Here is a 16260-nt window from a genome sequence, read left to right as displayed (position 1 = left end):
AAGCCACAATTTCCAACTAAGCTCTGGACCTGGAGACAAGGTTCTATCCCGTGAGCATCGACAGGCCCATTAACACGAACTATAATGGGGATTATTGCTCTTTGTCTCTCTCATTATTACTGCATTAATGTGCAGGTTCCCATTCTACCAAGAGAAACTAGACGCTGAGGATTCCTGAGATGAAAGTCAGAGCAGGTACCTGGTGACTCCAGATCACCACTTGCTCCCTCAGACATCTGTCTCGGATACCAACATCTCAGAGCACACTCCATGGCCAGCAGCTGTATCCACTCCAAATCTACAGGCCCTGGCATTCGACACCTGCCAGCCTTTCTGCATCAATCTCTCCAATCCACTTGCCGTACACTTCTGCACTTTAATGCTGCAAGGCAGCTGCAAAGGAAGCTGTGTGCTCAGGGACAGGCACCCGGCTCACAGACTGGACCAGGTTGCATCTCACTGGTCCTGCTTTGTCAGTGCAAACACTCACTGAGCATGTTCCTGGATACTCGCCGCATTCCTGCTCTGCCTTTAGCACTTTGCCCCCTCAGCCTGAGCTAAAGGTACAAGGTATCCCAGTCCTGCCTTGCCTTTTTGTGCAGACAGGCGGCTTGTCCTGGTTGTTAGCAGTCATCAATGAAATGGGGTGACATGTAACTGTATGGCACCATGCCGCATCGATCTCACACTGGTACCGTGTGCCAGCAGTGTACCTGGCAAACACGTGCTATGTGCTTCAACCAGATGGCCATGTCTCAAAGTCACAACCCATTAAATCAAGTGCAGCCTCCAATCTCTGTTCAGGAGCTTGGGCACAAAGATTATGTCAGGATCCTCTCCTTGCATCCTCCTGTCCTACTGTGGGGCTGTTTTCTTCTGGAGTGAGAGAAAGGGAGGGTAAGAAAGCAGGCATCACAGCTGTTAGTGCTGGAGCAGGAGGTGAGGTTTCCTGACTGAGTGAGTAGACAGTGCAGATACCATGCACTAATTGTGGGGTGAGGGAATTGGGTGTGTGGAAGTGAGTGAGGAATGACACTCCATGCAGTACTGACAGCAGTAGAGCATGAAGCATAATGTGAGGTGTCCCAGACAAACTGAGTAAGAGTTGGTTGCAGAGAGAAACTGGTGGTACTCACCCTGGTGGAGTAGGGAAGGTCATTGACCTTCATCCTGCTCTGCTGGGCATTCCTGTAGAGGGCTGGGATCACACTGACAGGAGTGGGAATGTCGGAACAGGCTGCAGGCTCTGGTGAATCCTGAGGGAAGAGGACATCTCACCTCCACACCCGAGCCTCCCATTTCCTGCCCGCAAGGCAAAGTGCCAATTTCCCCTTGTCTGCCACGTCCAGGGCAAATGTCACAATCCATGCAGGCAGCTCTGGACTGACTGCACTGCTCATGACAGTCTTTTAAAGATGGCACTGGTGCCATGGATCCAGGCAGTGACAAGATCTTCTGTCTGTGATGAGTAAGAGAATCAGGCTAGCGTCAGACCAGAAGAGCCCCATAGTATCACGTAGGCACGTAAGGAGACAAGTTTGGGATGATACCGCGAGAAAGCTCACAAAGCTTCAAGAAGCAAAACCCTCCATCAAACTCCATGAAGGTAAAACTTTACCAAGGTATAGTAAGATTCAGCCCAATGAAAATAGCTTGAGAGAAGGAATAATGGAAAAATGAGACATCCTTCTTAAGATGCCACCAAACGTCACCATGTTATTCTGTCCTGAAGCTTGGCACATAGAGCAGAAGTTGCAATTTTTCAAACCATTGAAAACAGTAGGCCATTCAGCCCTTTGAACCTGCTCTGCCATTCAGTATAATCATGGCTGATCATCCAACCCGCTACCCTGTCTCCACTTTCTCCCCATATCTATTGATCCCTTTAGCCATAAGATCTATGTGGATCTTCGATTAGAAAATCATAAAATCCCTTCGGCCCAACAGGTCCACTCCCACCCTCCGAAGAGTCAGACCCATTCACCCTACATTTAACCCCTGACTAATCCTTGAACACTGTGAACAATTTAGCACAGCCAATTCACCTAACCTGCACACCTTTGGATTGTGGGAGGAAACCCACACAGACACAGACAGAATGTGCAAACTCCACACCACCAGTCTCCCAAGGGTGGAACCGAACCCAGACCCCTGGCCCTGTGAGGAAGCAATGCTAACCACTGACCCACCGTGCCACCCAAAATCCTTCTAGAAGTCATTCAATGTTTTGATCGCAACTGACCCTTTGAATGAAGAAATTTCTGCATATCCTCAGTCCTAAATGCCCTAACCTGTTTCCTTAGACTGTGGCCCCTGGTTCAGGATTCTCCAATCATGGAAATATCCTTCTGAAGAACATTCTTCGCTATACCTTTCTCCTCACTGCAATTTTAATTTGATACAACTCGGAATCTGCCCAAGGCTGTTGCAATAATATCTTGGCAATAAGGAACTTAAATATTTTATGAAAACTCTCAATTGAAAAACAAAATCTCTTGAGGGTTGAGTGAATTATTATAATCTGTGGCGTTATTAATGCATTGAAGAAAAGAGTTCATATTCTTCAAACAAATACATTATCAATTCTGACGCTAGCTCTCTGCTTCAAGTGGATGTCAGGGGAAAGTTTAACTTCCATGTAGACAGGTAGGCTTGGGTCAGAGGGAAAGTTAGAAAAGGCACAAGTGTCTAAACTGACCAATTTACATCAGATGCACCGAATGTGGTTTTAATGAGTTGACCAACTGATCTATTTTCAGGATGCAAGCTGCCCTTTGTTACAAGTTAAAGAGGAGTTCCAGCTGGATGTTATCACTTATCATTGAACTGTAACATTGCAGCAATCTTTATTCTTTCATGGGATATGGGTATCGCTGTCAAGTGATGTGCCCATCCCATATTGCCCTTGATCTGAGTTGCTCACAAGACCATTGCAAAAGTTAGTTCAGTGTCGACATATTGTTTGGAGTCACATGTGGGTCAGACCAGGTGAGGACGGCAGATTTCTTTCCCTGAAGGACATTGGTGAACCAGATGGGTATTTATGACAATTGGCAGCTTTGTGGCAACTATGGTCAATACGAGCTTTATTTTGCAGATTTTTATTAACTAAATTTAAATTCTACCGGCTGCCATTGTGGAATTTCAATCCGTGTCCACAGATTTCCTCTGGATTAATTCTCACCCCAGGACAGAACCACAACAGCCCCATTTCTTCCTGTGTATGTCAGCTGCGAGTGGTCATTAGTTATGATTGAGTCTGAGACTGTCTTGTTTCCTTTCTAGTGAAAGGATTTGAAATTCTGCATGAAGGAGATTCGATGACTGCCACACAGTGTACCTGTAAAGCCAATTTCCACTGCTCCCAGGATTGTGAATACTGCCTCAGAGACAATTCGTGTTTCCCTGGATTTGAAGTGGAGGTGAAAGGTGAGCAAGTATTGCATTGGAACGCTGTGGACTTGAGGCAAAAGTTAAATTCCATGAAAACATAAATGTGTAATGTTTGTGTAAATTGAACTGAAAAAAAGTTATTGGGAGTTAGGTATTTCTTTTACAGATCAACGTACTAGTGCTAACATCTTGTTAATTTGTGTTTCACTACATGATCAGTTTATAAACCTGGCCAAGTTGTCTGATATGTACCAGGAAGATGAGAGATGATGAGCTGGCTGTAGAATAGATGTATTATTAGAAAGAGTATTGTGTATTCATCACAGCAGGTGTTTGTAGGATCCTGGGAGGATATAACATAATAGTTAACAGTTCTGGGCAGATTTCAGATCTGGCGTTACCTCTAGGTGGTAATATAGGCATGGTATAATTAATAGGAAAAGATAATGTCACCATATCCTTAGCAGACCTTAGGGCTGCTCTCTCTTTAGAGACTGACAATGGTGGTGGTTTAACCTGAGGGTCACCACGCCTCAGGCAAGGGGAGAGGTTGAGAAGGAGAGTCCTTCATGGTCACCTCAACTGGTGTGGGAATTGTACCCCACACTGAAAGTGTCACTCTGTCACAACCTGTCTGTCCAGCCAACTGAGCTAGCCAACCCCCATAATATAATTAACCGTGACCAAATAATAAGAGCACAGTCGAATGTTTTCTCAATGTGTTAAAGAGATTTGATGACCAATCAATCAATCAACCCTTTTCTCTCATATATGTTGCTAGCAGTGTTTAATTACCAGAACTCTTAAATTGGCAAAGTAATAGTCACTGGTTTCTGTATGTCTCATCCTCTCCGATCTGTGGTATTAAAATAGCACAGATTGTATGTATGTGCCTGAATTGGACTTTGTGGCTGATGTGCACCAGTACACAGACTGAGAAGGCTCCCAAGCAAGCAATCCAAAACCTCTATGTAACTGGGACATTACAATTTCCCAGATTAATTTTATTTTGTCCAGCTGGCCTCAATTGCAAAATAGCATTTCTGAATTCGAAATATATCAGGAAACTATTTCATCCATGAAGAAGTTGTAAATACAGGAAATCTATCAGGTGCTTTGTTGTTTTCAAATCAGATCAATTGACAATGTGCAGCATTTTGACTGTCCTTCATATGAAAATAAAGCACATTGCAATCGAGTCACTCCTTTGAATTAAGGAGAAACACAGGAATACATTGATCTCATTAAGGACATGGGAATTTAGCCTCACTGCCTAATCTCCTATTCAATGAGATCATGGCTACTCTGTGACTCCATTCCAAATTTGTCCCTTATCCCAGGAGTGTTTCCTGATTTCACTCCTGAAAGGTCTGGTCATAATTTATTGACTCTTCCCAGCCCGTTCTAATCACCCTAAAGAGCAGAAGCAATTTCTCTCCGTCTTCCATATCTATTCCACATCAAAACACATCAATATTTGCACAAACAATTTAAAATAAGGCAAGTTTCGATTCTCAAAGCTATACATAAATAAAGTAAATCATGATGTGGAGGTACTGGTGTTGGACTGGAGTGGACAAAGTTAAATATCACACAACACCAGGTTCTAGTCCACCAGGTTCATTTGGAAGTACAAGCTTTTGGAGCACTGCTCCTTTGTTAGGTAGCTAGTGGGGCAGGATCACAGGAGACAGAATTTATAGCAAGAGATCATTGTATCATACAACTAATGCGATATATTGAATAAACCTAGATTGCTGTCTTTCATCTTTAAGAATGGGTTGCAGGTTTTGATTTATTAATATGTAAATCCCAGAACTTCTTACAAGTCACATTCCCGAGATAACTTAGGGTTTTATAAAAAAAGGTGACATCTCAGCCCAGACAATGCATTAAAGCTGTGAGGTTAGAGTCTGTCTGTATTCCAACCTTGAGTCAGACTGGTTCTATTTCCAAAGTAGGAATTTATAAAATGTCACATGGATTGACTGCCTGCAGATTGTGCGTTTTTTGAACAAAATAAAATGTACCCGCAAACACAAATTCACCCCATAGACATATGTGTATGTGTGTGCGTGTATGTGAGGGACAGTGTGTATGTGAGAGGGAGGAAGAGAGTGTTCATGTGCGCCTACTTGGTAGAGTGTGTGCATGAGTGTGATAGAGTATGTGCCTGTAAGAGGGTGTGAGCATGGTGCGTGAGTGCAGGTGCGTGTTTGTGTCTGAGAGACAGCATGTGTATGAGAGAGGGTGTGCATGAGTATGTAAGTATGTAAGAGTGTGTGTGTATGTGTGAGTGTGTGTGAGAGTGTAGAGTGTAGTGGGGTCACCTGTAGTATGGCATGAATCCTACATGAAACCTGAAGTTATCTCAGGAATGTGACTTGAAAGAAGTTCTGGGATTTACATATTAATAAATCAGAACCTGCAACCCATTCTAAAAGATGAAAGACTTAACAGCAACCTAGGTTTCTGTTAAGTCTTTCAATATATTGCAGCAGTTGTGTGATACTATGATCTTTTGCTATAAATTCTGTGTCTTTTATGATCTTGCCCTACTAGCTACCTGAAAGCTTGTAGATTACTTACGGTGTGGAAATAGGCCCTTCGACCCAACAAGTCCACACCAACCCTCCGAAGAGCAACCCACCCAGACCCATTCCCCTACATTTACCCCTTCACCTAACACTATGGGCAATTTAGCATGGCCAATTCACCTAACCTGCACATTTTTGGACTGTGGGAGGAAACCGGAGCTCCCAGAGGAAACCCATGCAGACACGGGGAGAATGTGCAAACTCCACACAGACTGTTGCCTGAGGTGGGAATTGAACCAGGTCTCTGGCGCTGTGAGGCAGCAGTGCTAACCACTGTGCCACCATGCCGTACTTCCAAATAAACCTGTTGGACTATAACCTAGTTTGTAAAATAAATCATGGCTAATTTGTAGCTCCCACATCCCTAACCCTGATGTTTTAAAGATTGAGCGATCCTATACCAGGTTGTCAGTTTGAATTTCTATTCCTGATTCCCTTCCCAGTGACCCTGACATGAAGGTAAATATGCCTCCTCAGTCAGGGCATGAAAACTCACTGCAAGATATTTCCATCAGATGATTGTTAAAGTCAGCAATCTGACAGTTCAGTTTGCCCATGAAAAAGCAGAGTGCCTTCCACACACTAAATACAAATTGGTCGCATGCTATTACCTGGCTATAATGGTAACCCTAACATCATTAAAGTTAGGGAGTTGTCCAAGATGTGGTGCAGTTGTGTAAAAAAATCAATTCCAGGTTGGCATTCATCTTCACAGCTTTCCTCATTTTACTGAGAGATTGCTAATGATTCTGTACCTGTGCGAGAATTATAATGGTAAAGGGCAACAGGGATTCATTATATTGATCCTTGGGATGAGACTGTTGTCCCATGAGGAGAGTTCTATATTCTCTAGAGTTTGAAAGAATGTGAGGTGTTCTTAATGAAACATTAGATTTTGAAAGGACTTGGCAGGGTAGATTCGAAGATGCTGTTCCTTGACTGGATGGTCTCAAACTAGGAGGTGACTAGCGGGAAGGTCTGGACTTGAGGAAGTGACTTTCTTGGGTAAAGATAAGGAAAATTTCATCTCTGAGGATTGGAATTTTCTACCCCAGACAGTTATGAACGTTCGGTTACTGAGTCAAGGATGATAATCGATAGATTTTCATTCATGAAGGGACTTGAGGGACATGGTGATAGAGTGGTAAAACCATCATGGAACTGAGTGGCAGAGCAGGTAGAAAGGTCCAAATGGCCTCTTCCTACTCCATTTTCCTGCTCATTCCTGATGAAGGGCTTATGCCTGAAATGTCGATTCTCCTGCTCCTGGGATGCTGCCTGACCTGCTGAGTGGCAGAGCAGGTAGAAAGGTCCAAATGGCCTCTTCCTACTCCATTTTCCTGATGAAGGGCTTATGCCTGAAATGTCGATTCTCCTGCTCCTGGGATGCTGCCTGACCTGCTGTGCTTTACCAGCAACACACTCCTTGACTCTGATCTCCAGCATCTGCAGTCCTCACTTTCTCCTACTCCTTATTCATGTTGATATTGAACTTAGTTTCAATTTGGAAAGGATGTTAATGGGATGCTGATTCGTTATTATCTTTTGGACATTACACACAACATTAAGATGTATCCACAAGTACGTTAGGCTTAATGGGCTCAGCTGTTTATTGCGTTTGATGTACTTTTCAATCAGTTGAGCAGTATGGGGCACCATTTGCTCAGTGGCTAGCACTGCTGCCTCACAGTGCTAGGGTCCTGGGTTCAATACCACCCCTATCTGTGTGGAGTTTGCACATTTTCCCTGAATCTGTGTGGGTTTGCTCCTACAGTCCAAAGACATGTAGGTTAGGTGGGTTGGCCATGCTAAATTGCTCATAGTGTTCAGGGATATGTACGCAAGGTGGGTTAGCCATGGGAAATGCAAGGTTACAGAGATAGGATGGGTCTGGGTGGGATGCTCTTTGAAGGGCCTGCTTCCACACAGTCGGGATTCTATGAATAGGATGCATTCTGAAATTGTCAGTTCCTGCCTCAGTACTGTGAGTTCAGTAGTTACATTACTGACCATGAATCTGCCAGTTTGAAGTAAATCCCATTAAATTCCTTAATGTCCTTTAAGGAAATCTTCCATCCTAACCCAGTCTGGCTTCTATGAGCTTTGGGGTTGACTTCTAATTGCCCTCTGAAATGGTTTAGCAAGTGATCAGTTGCCTAGGGATAGAGAATAGTTGCCGGCCTTACCAATGACACCCATATCCTGGGAATGAACGACAAAAGTAAGTCTTTCATCACTGACCTTTTCTTCAAAATTTTGCTTGCATTCCGTTTTCTAATCATTATTATGATCTTTCACAGCAAACCGGATATCTGATACTAAATGTAGGCCGTGCCCTCCAATGCACTTTTCCAATGAGATCTCACTTACCCTGCGGTGTAAACCAAGGACCAAGTAAGTCTACTATTCATGATAAGAATCATAGTGTTACAGTGTGATAATTTTTTAAATGACTGATTTTGTTTTATTGTTCTTTAATATGTGTTGCAAAGAATTTTACACACACAGAAACAGGCCATTTGGCCTCGCTGATGTTTAAGTTCCACTCTTGCCCAGCCCCACTTGATCTTCATCCAACCTCATCAACAAATATCTCTATTGAGTGTTATGGACCAGGCCAGACACCCTCAAAACATTTCAATAAAGTAGCCCGGACCCTAACTTTGCTAGTTGTTTTAAGCAGGTGTGAAGATATCCCAGGAGAGATGCAGCTGGTCAAATCACTTAATTTTAAACAAAACAGAATTTATTTACAAGTTTGCTGAATGAAGCACAAACAAAAGAAAACAGAATACCGAATAACTTAACTTATCCAAAAACCCAGCAGATTATCCCAAGTTAACAATGCTGTTCCAAGTACTTGTTACAATCCCCACATACACGCCTTGGCACAAAAAGGAAAAATCAAACACAGATTCTTACAAGAGAGATAGCGGAGAGAGACGATCAACATGGACCTGCTCCTTTGGGTCCAGAAGCTTCACAACATGACTGCTTACTAAACAAGCCAAACCAGAGGAAAGCTGAGCTGGGAGAACTGGCCACTGCCCTTTCATTGGGAAAGTGTTTTTATTAAACTTTAAAGCCTTTTGCTTGAGGCAGTATCTGTTAGCTGTAATCCAATTGGCCCTAAAATTCATCCAAGCCAATCTTTTCAGAATCGCTGCTTTTATGACTTCTCTGAAAAAAAAAGCCACGGACAGCGTAACCATGTTAAAGGAGCAGCATCGTCACACTTGAGGTACTTTCATGAAACGTGGTTATGCCATAATACCTTTCTCGCAATATCATGACAATAGCTGAAAATGTGTTGCTGGAAAAGCGCAGCAGGTCAGGCAGCATCCAGGGAACAGGAGAATCGACGTTTCGGGCATAAGCCCTTCTTCAGGAATTGAATATCATGACAATATTCAATTGTGATCAACTTCGTTTTGCATTATGAAAGGTATTTTTTCAAATAACCTGATAGCAGTTTATGAATCTAAATCTTCACAACTTGAGCAAACATACTTTTCAGTGAACACTGTGACCTTTAGCTTATCCCACTGTTATGAAGTTGAAGGTGTGTACTGTACCTTTAAGAGAGAGAGTGAATGCTGTTTTGCACTAAGTGCCTACAAGCACCTGTCATGTGACTAACTAGCAGTCTCAGAGTGTATTGGAAAATTGAAAATATGTAACATTTGGCCGTGAAATGGATACCTGGGTTGGTTGCTGTTTTGCCAATAATTCAAATTTAGTCAATCAGTTTAAATTATGCCCCAGGATACTAAAACCCGATCGCATTTGAATTTATTGTTTTTGCCATCCTCAAACCAATGAGATGATCCAACGTTTGGGGATTTAAAAAAAGTGATGTAACTGCCATCGAGAAAGTCTGCCACTCAAAAACACTGTCCATCAAAAGTACCTTTCTTATATGAAAAATATTTGCAGTGAAAGAAAGAAGATGGCCCAGGGAGATCTTCATCTGGGAGAAGACAGACACAAATGACAACAACCGCTGTATGGTTTTGAAATTAAGTTGGTGTAATTTTAATAAGTTTTATTTATTGGAACAGAATATTGTTATAGAGTTAGAAGCAGATAATAAGCAGTTAAGAGAAAGGGGGCTTAGAGTTGTGAATAGTTGTTTAATGTTCACTTTTAGAGTTAAGGAATAAATTGATATTATTCTCTTTAAGTAGTGGAACTTGGGAGTTCTCTGTCACTCACATTTTAAGAGATTACGAGGCAAGCTGAGGTTTTCTGGGTGTTTGGTTTAATTAACAGAAGGGTTCACCGCTGTGTTATAACACCACCTCTAGGTAATGGGCTGTCATGGCTCAAATTAATTTTGCCAGAGCACCATGCAAAACAAGGGTTAGAAATCTGTTTTGGGCCTAAAATAAATAGAGCCAGAAGCCTAAGGCCAACTCAGTATTGACTCAGGGCTCCCTGCAGCATGTTATCCATCCATGAGATTAAAATAGAGCCCCACCAGCTCATTGAGTGGAATAGCTGAGGTGTTGTATTGGGCAAAACTCAATTATAAAGGTAGCGTTTCATGGGCTATAGCTTCTGCTTATTTGTACAGTTTCCCAGAAGGTTGCAAAAGATCATGGAATCTATCACGTTTTCATAGTCTTTAAAAACCATGGACTAGAATATTTTCCCACTCACCAAACTGGCCACGTCCATTAGATGTTTCCGCTAAATGTGCTTGTTTTCAGGACTTTAAGAAGGTTTTGGGAATCAAACTGGATCTTGTGCCCTAAGCCACTAATGGGCACATTTCAAAAGCTTTATACTAGCTCAAGATTTATTGTATCCAATATAATTAGCAAATGTTCTGTATGTTTCTTCAGTTATTTAAAATCAGGTCATTTATAAATGGTGCACACTCTGATTAAAATAATTATTTTTCATGATAAAACCATTTTTAGCTGAGTTGATCAAATGCACAAAATTGACACTCTTTAAACATCAGGAATTATTTTTGAACATTAGGTTTTGAAATGCTGCCTAATTGCTTTGTATCATTACACATTCATTGATATGCAAATATGTTTGAGTGAAAACTTGAAGGAAATGTATAGTTCTTAAAATTAGTGCATGTTTGGATCCAGCTTGCATGTAGATCACCTAGCCATCAAGTCCAAACCACAAACTCTACCCTGCATTGAGTCAGTTGACAGAGATAGCAAGCGAGCTGTGAAAGTGTGGGTAATGTGCCCTTGTTCTTTCTTCTTCCCCTGTCATTGTCAGTCTGACAGCACCAACCTTTCCTGCCACTGCCTCATTACACTAAGGCTTTAAGAGTCTTTTATGCAATGGCTCATGCTCTCCCCATGCATGGACAATATAAACGTTTTTCCTCAGTCTATCATTGTCAGGTAAACATCAACCCTTTGAGAATATGTTCCATGTCAGCTCATTTGCTATGTTCAATATTATCAATGAAGTCATATCACTTCTAATATGAAACACAAGCAATGTTATAATAATTTCATAGAACCCTACAGTGTGAAAGCAAACCATTCAGCCCATCGATTCTGCATCGACCCTCCAAAGAGCAGCATCCCACCCAGACCCACAAACCTGCATTTCCCATGGCTAATCCACCTAATCTGCACATCTTTGGGAAGAAACTGGAGCACCCAAAGAAAACTCACGTAGACTCAGAGAGAATGTGCAAACTCCACACAGACAGTCACCCAAGGTTGGGATTGAACCCAGGTGCCCGGTGCTGTGAGGCAGCAGTGCTATCCACTTGCTGGTGTACCTACTTTGCTATTGTAGTGTCCCTAGCTAGGTCAATATTTATTGCCCATTGCTAACTGCTCTTAAAGTTAGTGTAAGCTGCCTTCTTGAATCACTGCAGTTTCTGGGTGCAGGGACACCCACAGTGTTGCTATTCTGCCCACATCTCAGGCACTGCAGTGGTTCAATTGGTCTCTGTGTTTCCTATACATCACCACTAGTTGGAGTCACCCTTTCTCCATCAATTAATGAACTTGTGCTGCTGGATCAGGGGATTCTGAGAGCTGTCTCATAGCATGATAGATTTCCTTGGTGCAACCTTTACACACTGTGTGCTGCTGGAGGGGTTTGCTTTGTGGAACCTGTCTGCTGTATTGATTATACTCTGTGAATCTGTTGCAATTATACTTTCTACAATCCTGCTGTCTGTCTGGCCACATCCTCTGTGGATCACCACACTCTCTGAAGGCACAAGGGCTAAGAGTTCGACATTTTGCCCTATTTAGTCTGCAAAACAACCTTAGTGCTGTATCTCCCTCTCAGGATTAGATTTATTGGAGAAGCAGGAAAGAATTCAATGGTAATATTTTATACCTCTTTAAATGTTATTGATTCTTAGTTGCTTGACCTGTTATGTTGTTACAACAACCATATGAGGTCAGTTGTATAAATATGTAAAGTTCATTTGTCACCAATCTGAAAAGATATCCAGTACAGTGTATGTTACAGGCAACCGAAATGGACTTATTGCAGAAGTAGTTCTGATAATGAAGCATCTGCGATCTTTCCCAACACATTGAATCTGACACACTGTATTCTAACTATGGCCCAGCCAAACACAAATCTCAAATCATATTTCCCTATATTGCAACAGTGAGTACTCTTTGGAGGAACATCATTGGTTATAAAGCACTCTGGGATGCCTTGATGACATCAAAGCTTCTACATACAGTAAATACAAGCTGTTATTCCTTTTCCTGTATTTGCATTTTATGTAAATTAGAATGTTCAACTGTATTACTCTTGGTAATACTGTTCTCCAATCCCTGTTCCAATTTCCCAACCACACCGAAAAGTGCCTTCCTCTTTCCAAATTCCCAACATTGAAATATGGTACTTTTGTTTGGGAGGATATGTTGTGTGTGTAATAACATGTATATAACCATTGTAATATTTTGAATAATAATGACAGTTGCTATACCTGATTTTATTGAGAAATATTCTGGCCAATTTAGCCCTCAATCAACATCATTAAAATAATCTTGTCATTATCTTGTTACTGTTTGAGGAAGCTTCCTGTTTACAAATTGTCTGCCACATTTTGTAAGTTGCAACACACACTGTGGGCGGGACCTGAATGATGTGGGCTATGCTGAGATTTCTGGTAAAATCTTTCGCAAAGTCCAGCGAGCTGACCATGACATCAGGAGCCACTCACTGCATCTTTTATATTTGCGTAAGCAGCAAATTCTTGCTGGGCAGTGGTGAGTTATTGTTGAAGCTTACCAAGTGCCTCATTAATGCCACAATTTACCTCACTAATATTCTGCTTCCAAACTTAGCAAAACGTGCTGAACCAGCTGGACATTGCCAGTTCTCGACTTGGAAGTCGAACAGGCACCAAGTCCATTCAACTTGTTCCAAAGGAACTCCAAGTTGCTCACTGGGCACCAATATTCTCGGGCATGAGCCTGCCACATGTCGCCCACATCCACAGACATTGGCTTCCAACATGTGGTAGCCCCTAGGAGCCCTCATGGCATATCTCCAGGACACATCAGCATTTTAATGGTGCAACTTGGAGTGCAGCAGTAACTCTCATGGTAATGCTACATCAAGGACACTGTCCACTCAGGGACATGCTCCCAGCTTGAGGGCTGGATCAGGCTGTGTTTCCTACCTGTTTCCTTGCTGTCTGAGTGCTCACTCACTGTGAGTATCCCTTAGCCTTCCTCGATGGTCACAGCATTCCCGCCTTGCATTGCCTTTTGCAGTATTCCCCCTCAGCCAGTGATACCTGCTTCATGATGCAGCTATATTGCCAAGCCTTTTGGTGTAGTCACACTGCCCAGGAACCTTGTTATGGTTGTCGGCAGTCTCAGCCAAGTCAAGGGAGATAGACTTTGGTCAGGGGTAGGTCAAGGGCAGCCTTCAATATCCATCCAGGAGCTTGGACATAGTCAGTCAGCTGCTTGGGGTGATCAGTCAGGATGTCGGGATAAGGAAGCAAATATCAGACAACCCATCACCTACTTTAACCCTTTCTGCCCTACTGGGGAGTGTTTTTCTCCTAAAATGATAGAGAGAGGTAGGTATTGAGAGAGATGACAGAGGGTGACTTAGCTGTTACAGGGGGGAGGGGGGGAAGATGTCCCAAGTGAGTGAGAAAGTAACACAAGGGAGCATGCAGGGTTGATGATGTTGGAGATTGGGTGGTAATAGCAGCAAGGGAAGATATTGCAAGCAATGGTGAGAGTGGCAGAGCATGACCCTTGGAGAACATTGGGTACAATAGCAGTGAAAGCGTGAGTGTGAGGTAAAGGAGAGAGGATGGTGGCACTTGTCCTGGCTGAGTGGAGAAGGCCATTGACCTTCTTCCTACAGGGTTGGGCATTCCTCCAGCTGTCTGAGACTGCACTGACCCGGGGTGGGGGGAGTGTGGTAACCCCAGGCCAGGCTGTTGTTGTGATCTTCACTGCTGGTCCTGGGGGAAGAGAATGTCCAATGTCTGCAATACCCGATCCTGCAGACCCTCCGTGCTCAGTGGAGTAAAGATCTCCCCCTTGTCTGAGGTGTCTGAGGCAAATGTCAGGAACTTTGCAGAACAACTGATAGTGTTTTTCCAGGTCTGTAAGAGTCCTTATATAGATGGCATCAGTGCAGGATCCAATGAAGTCCGTGTACCCCAACAGTGGTGAATTGTTCTGGGAATGGTGTGCGAAATTGGGCAGGAGGGACACCATAGGGTTGGGGGCAGTAGTTAATGAGATGCATTTGGTAAAATACAGAGTCAATTCTCATGAGGGCTCAAGCCTTCCAAAAAAACTCAACACAATTAGCATTTAGCCCATAAAATCTATGATTCCTGCATTTCAAAAAAAATATTTAGTTGTCTGTAAATTGTTTTGGGATATCCTGAGGTTCTGGAAAGTATTTATTATATTTAACTTTGCTTTTAACATTTTTATTGTATTTTATTTTCTATAGTTGCACAGCCCTGGGGATGGTGGAAAAGGCTCCTGGTAATGCCACTTCTGATGCAATGTGCATTCGTGCTTCAACACCACCCAGTCCAGGTACTGTGGCTGTAAAATCTATCAGGTGCAATTAAGTACCATTTGGAGCTTTTCAGTGTAATACAAATATTGAGCCTTCAATAATATCATTTTTGTTTTATGTATTTTCTTTCATGGGATGTGGGTGTCACTGACAAACATAGACCATAAGGTATAGGAATAGAATTAGGCCATTCGGCCATTGAGTCTGCTCCACCATTTGATCACAGCTGATGTTTTTCTCAAACTCATTCTGCTTCTTTCTCCCTTTACCAATCAAGAACCTATCTATCTCGGTCTTGGGCATTTTATTCTATGAATGGGTGCTAGGTAGCACATGTCTGTGTGGAGTTTGCACATTCTCCCCGTGTCTCCGTGGGTTTCCTCTGGGGGCACCAGTTTCCTCCCACAATCCAAAGATGTGCAGGTCAGGTGAATTGGCCATGCTAACTTGCCCATAGTGTTAGGTGCATTAGTCAGAGAGAAATGGGTCTGGGTGGGTTACTCTTTGGAGGGTCGGTGTGGACTTATTGGGCCGAAGGGCCTGTTTCCACACTGTAGGGAATCTAATCTAATTATCCATCCATCTCTCCACACCTCCCCCACCCACTCCCCTGGCAAGATTACTCACCAGCATGTTTCCCACCCTATTACATGCCTTGACATTAGCAAACTGGGTTCTAAAGTCTGATCATCGTAGGAATCTGCTGACGATCCAGTGAAGAGAAAGTAAGTCTTGCTTTCCTTCTTCTCGTGAACGTCCTGAGTAAATAGGTTCATGGGATCATGGAAGGAAAGAGAAGATATGTGGCTTTCAGAGGCCACCTCTTCTCTCCACATTCGACTGTCCCCAGATTCCGGCAAATGGAAGTCAACACCTCGCCCTGGCTCGGCACATAGCTGTTTAAGTAGCTGTTTCTGTCCTACCAGGGATGCACACAATCGAGGGATGGTGAGCTGAGGTCTTTAAGTGACTATTTAATGACCCTAATTGCCAACAATTTAAAGCAGATGTACGATTGAGCCAGTATTTAATGCTGGCCTTGTTTGGGATTCCTTTCAATTTGTTCATGGGAGGTGGGTGTCACCGACTAGTCCAGCATTAAATGCCCAACCCCAACTGCTCAGTAGGTAGTTAAAAGTCAGCCACATTTCTGTAGGTTTGGAGTCACATGTAGGCTAGACAGGGTAAGGACAGCAGATTTTCCTCCCTAAAGATGGGTTTTTGTGCCAATGGTTACGTGATTCTAGAT

General features: G+C 42.9%; 1 protein-coding gene across 1 annotated transcript in view; it reads left to right on the top strand.

Annotated features, from left to right (window-relative positions):
* Positions 1 to 16260, top strand: part of LOC122564549 — a 72563-nt gene that overhangs the window by 39688 nt on the left and 16615 nt on the right. Inside the window, exons 4-6 of the mRNA XM_043719604.1 lie at positions 3286 to 3429; positions 8291 to 8384; positions 14940 to 15028. Of these exons, the coding sequence (XP_043575539.1) occupies positions 3286 to 3429; positions 8291 to 8384; positions 14940 to 15028 (327 nt within the window). The remainder of the gene's footprint in view (positions 1 to 3285; positions 3430 to 8290; positions 8385 to 14939; positions 15029 to 16260) is intronic.

Source organism: Chiloscyllium plagiosum, chromosome 29 (genome assembly GCF_004010195.1).
Source record: "Chiloscyllium plagiosum isolate BGI_BamShark_2017 chromosome 29, ASM401019v2, whole genome shotgun sequence".
Classification (NCBI taxonomy): domain Eukaryota; kingdom Metazoa; phylum Chordata; class Chondrichthyes; order Orectolobiformes; family Hemiscylliidae; genus Chiloscyllium; species Chiloscyllium plagiosum.
Note: the sequence above shows the minus strand (reverse complement) of the source record. Positions and strands in the feature narration are given on the sequence as shown.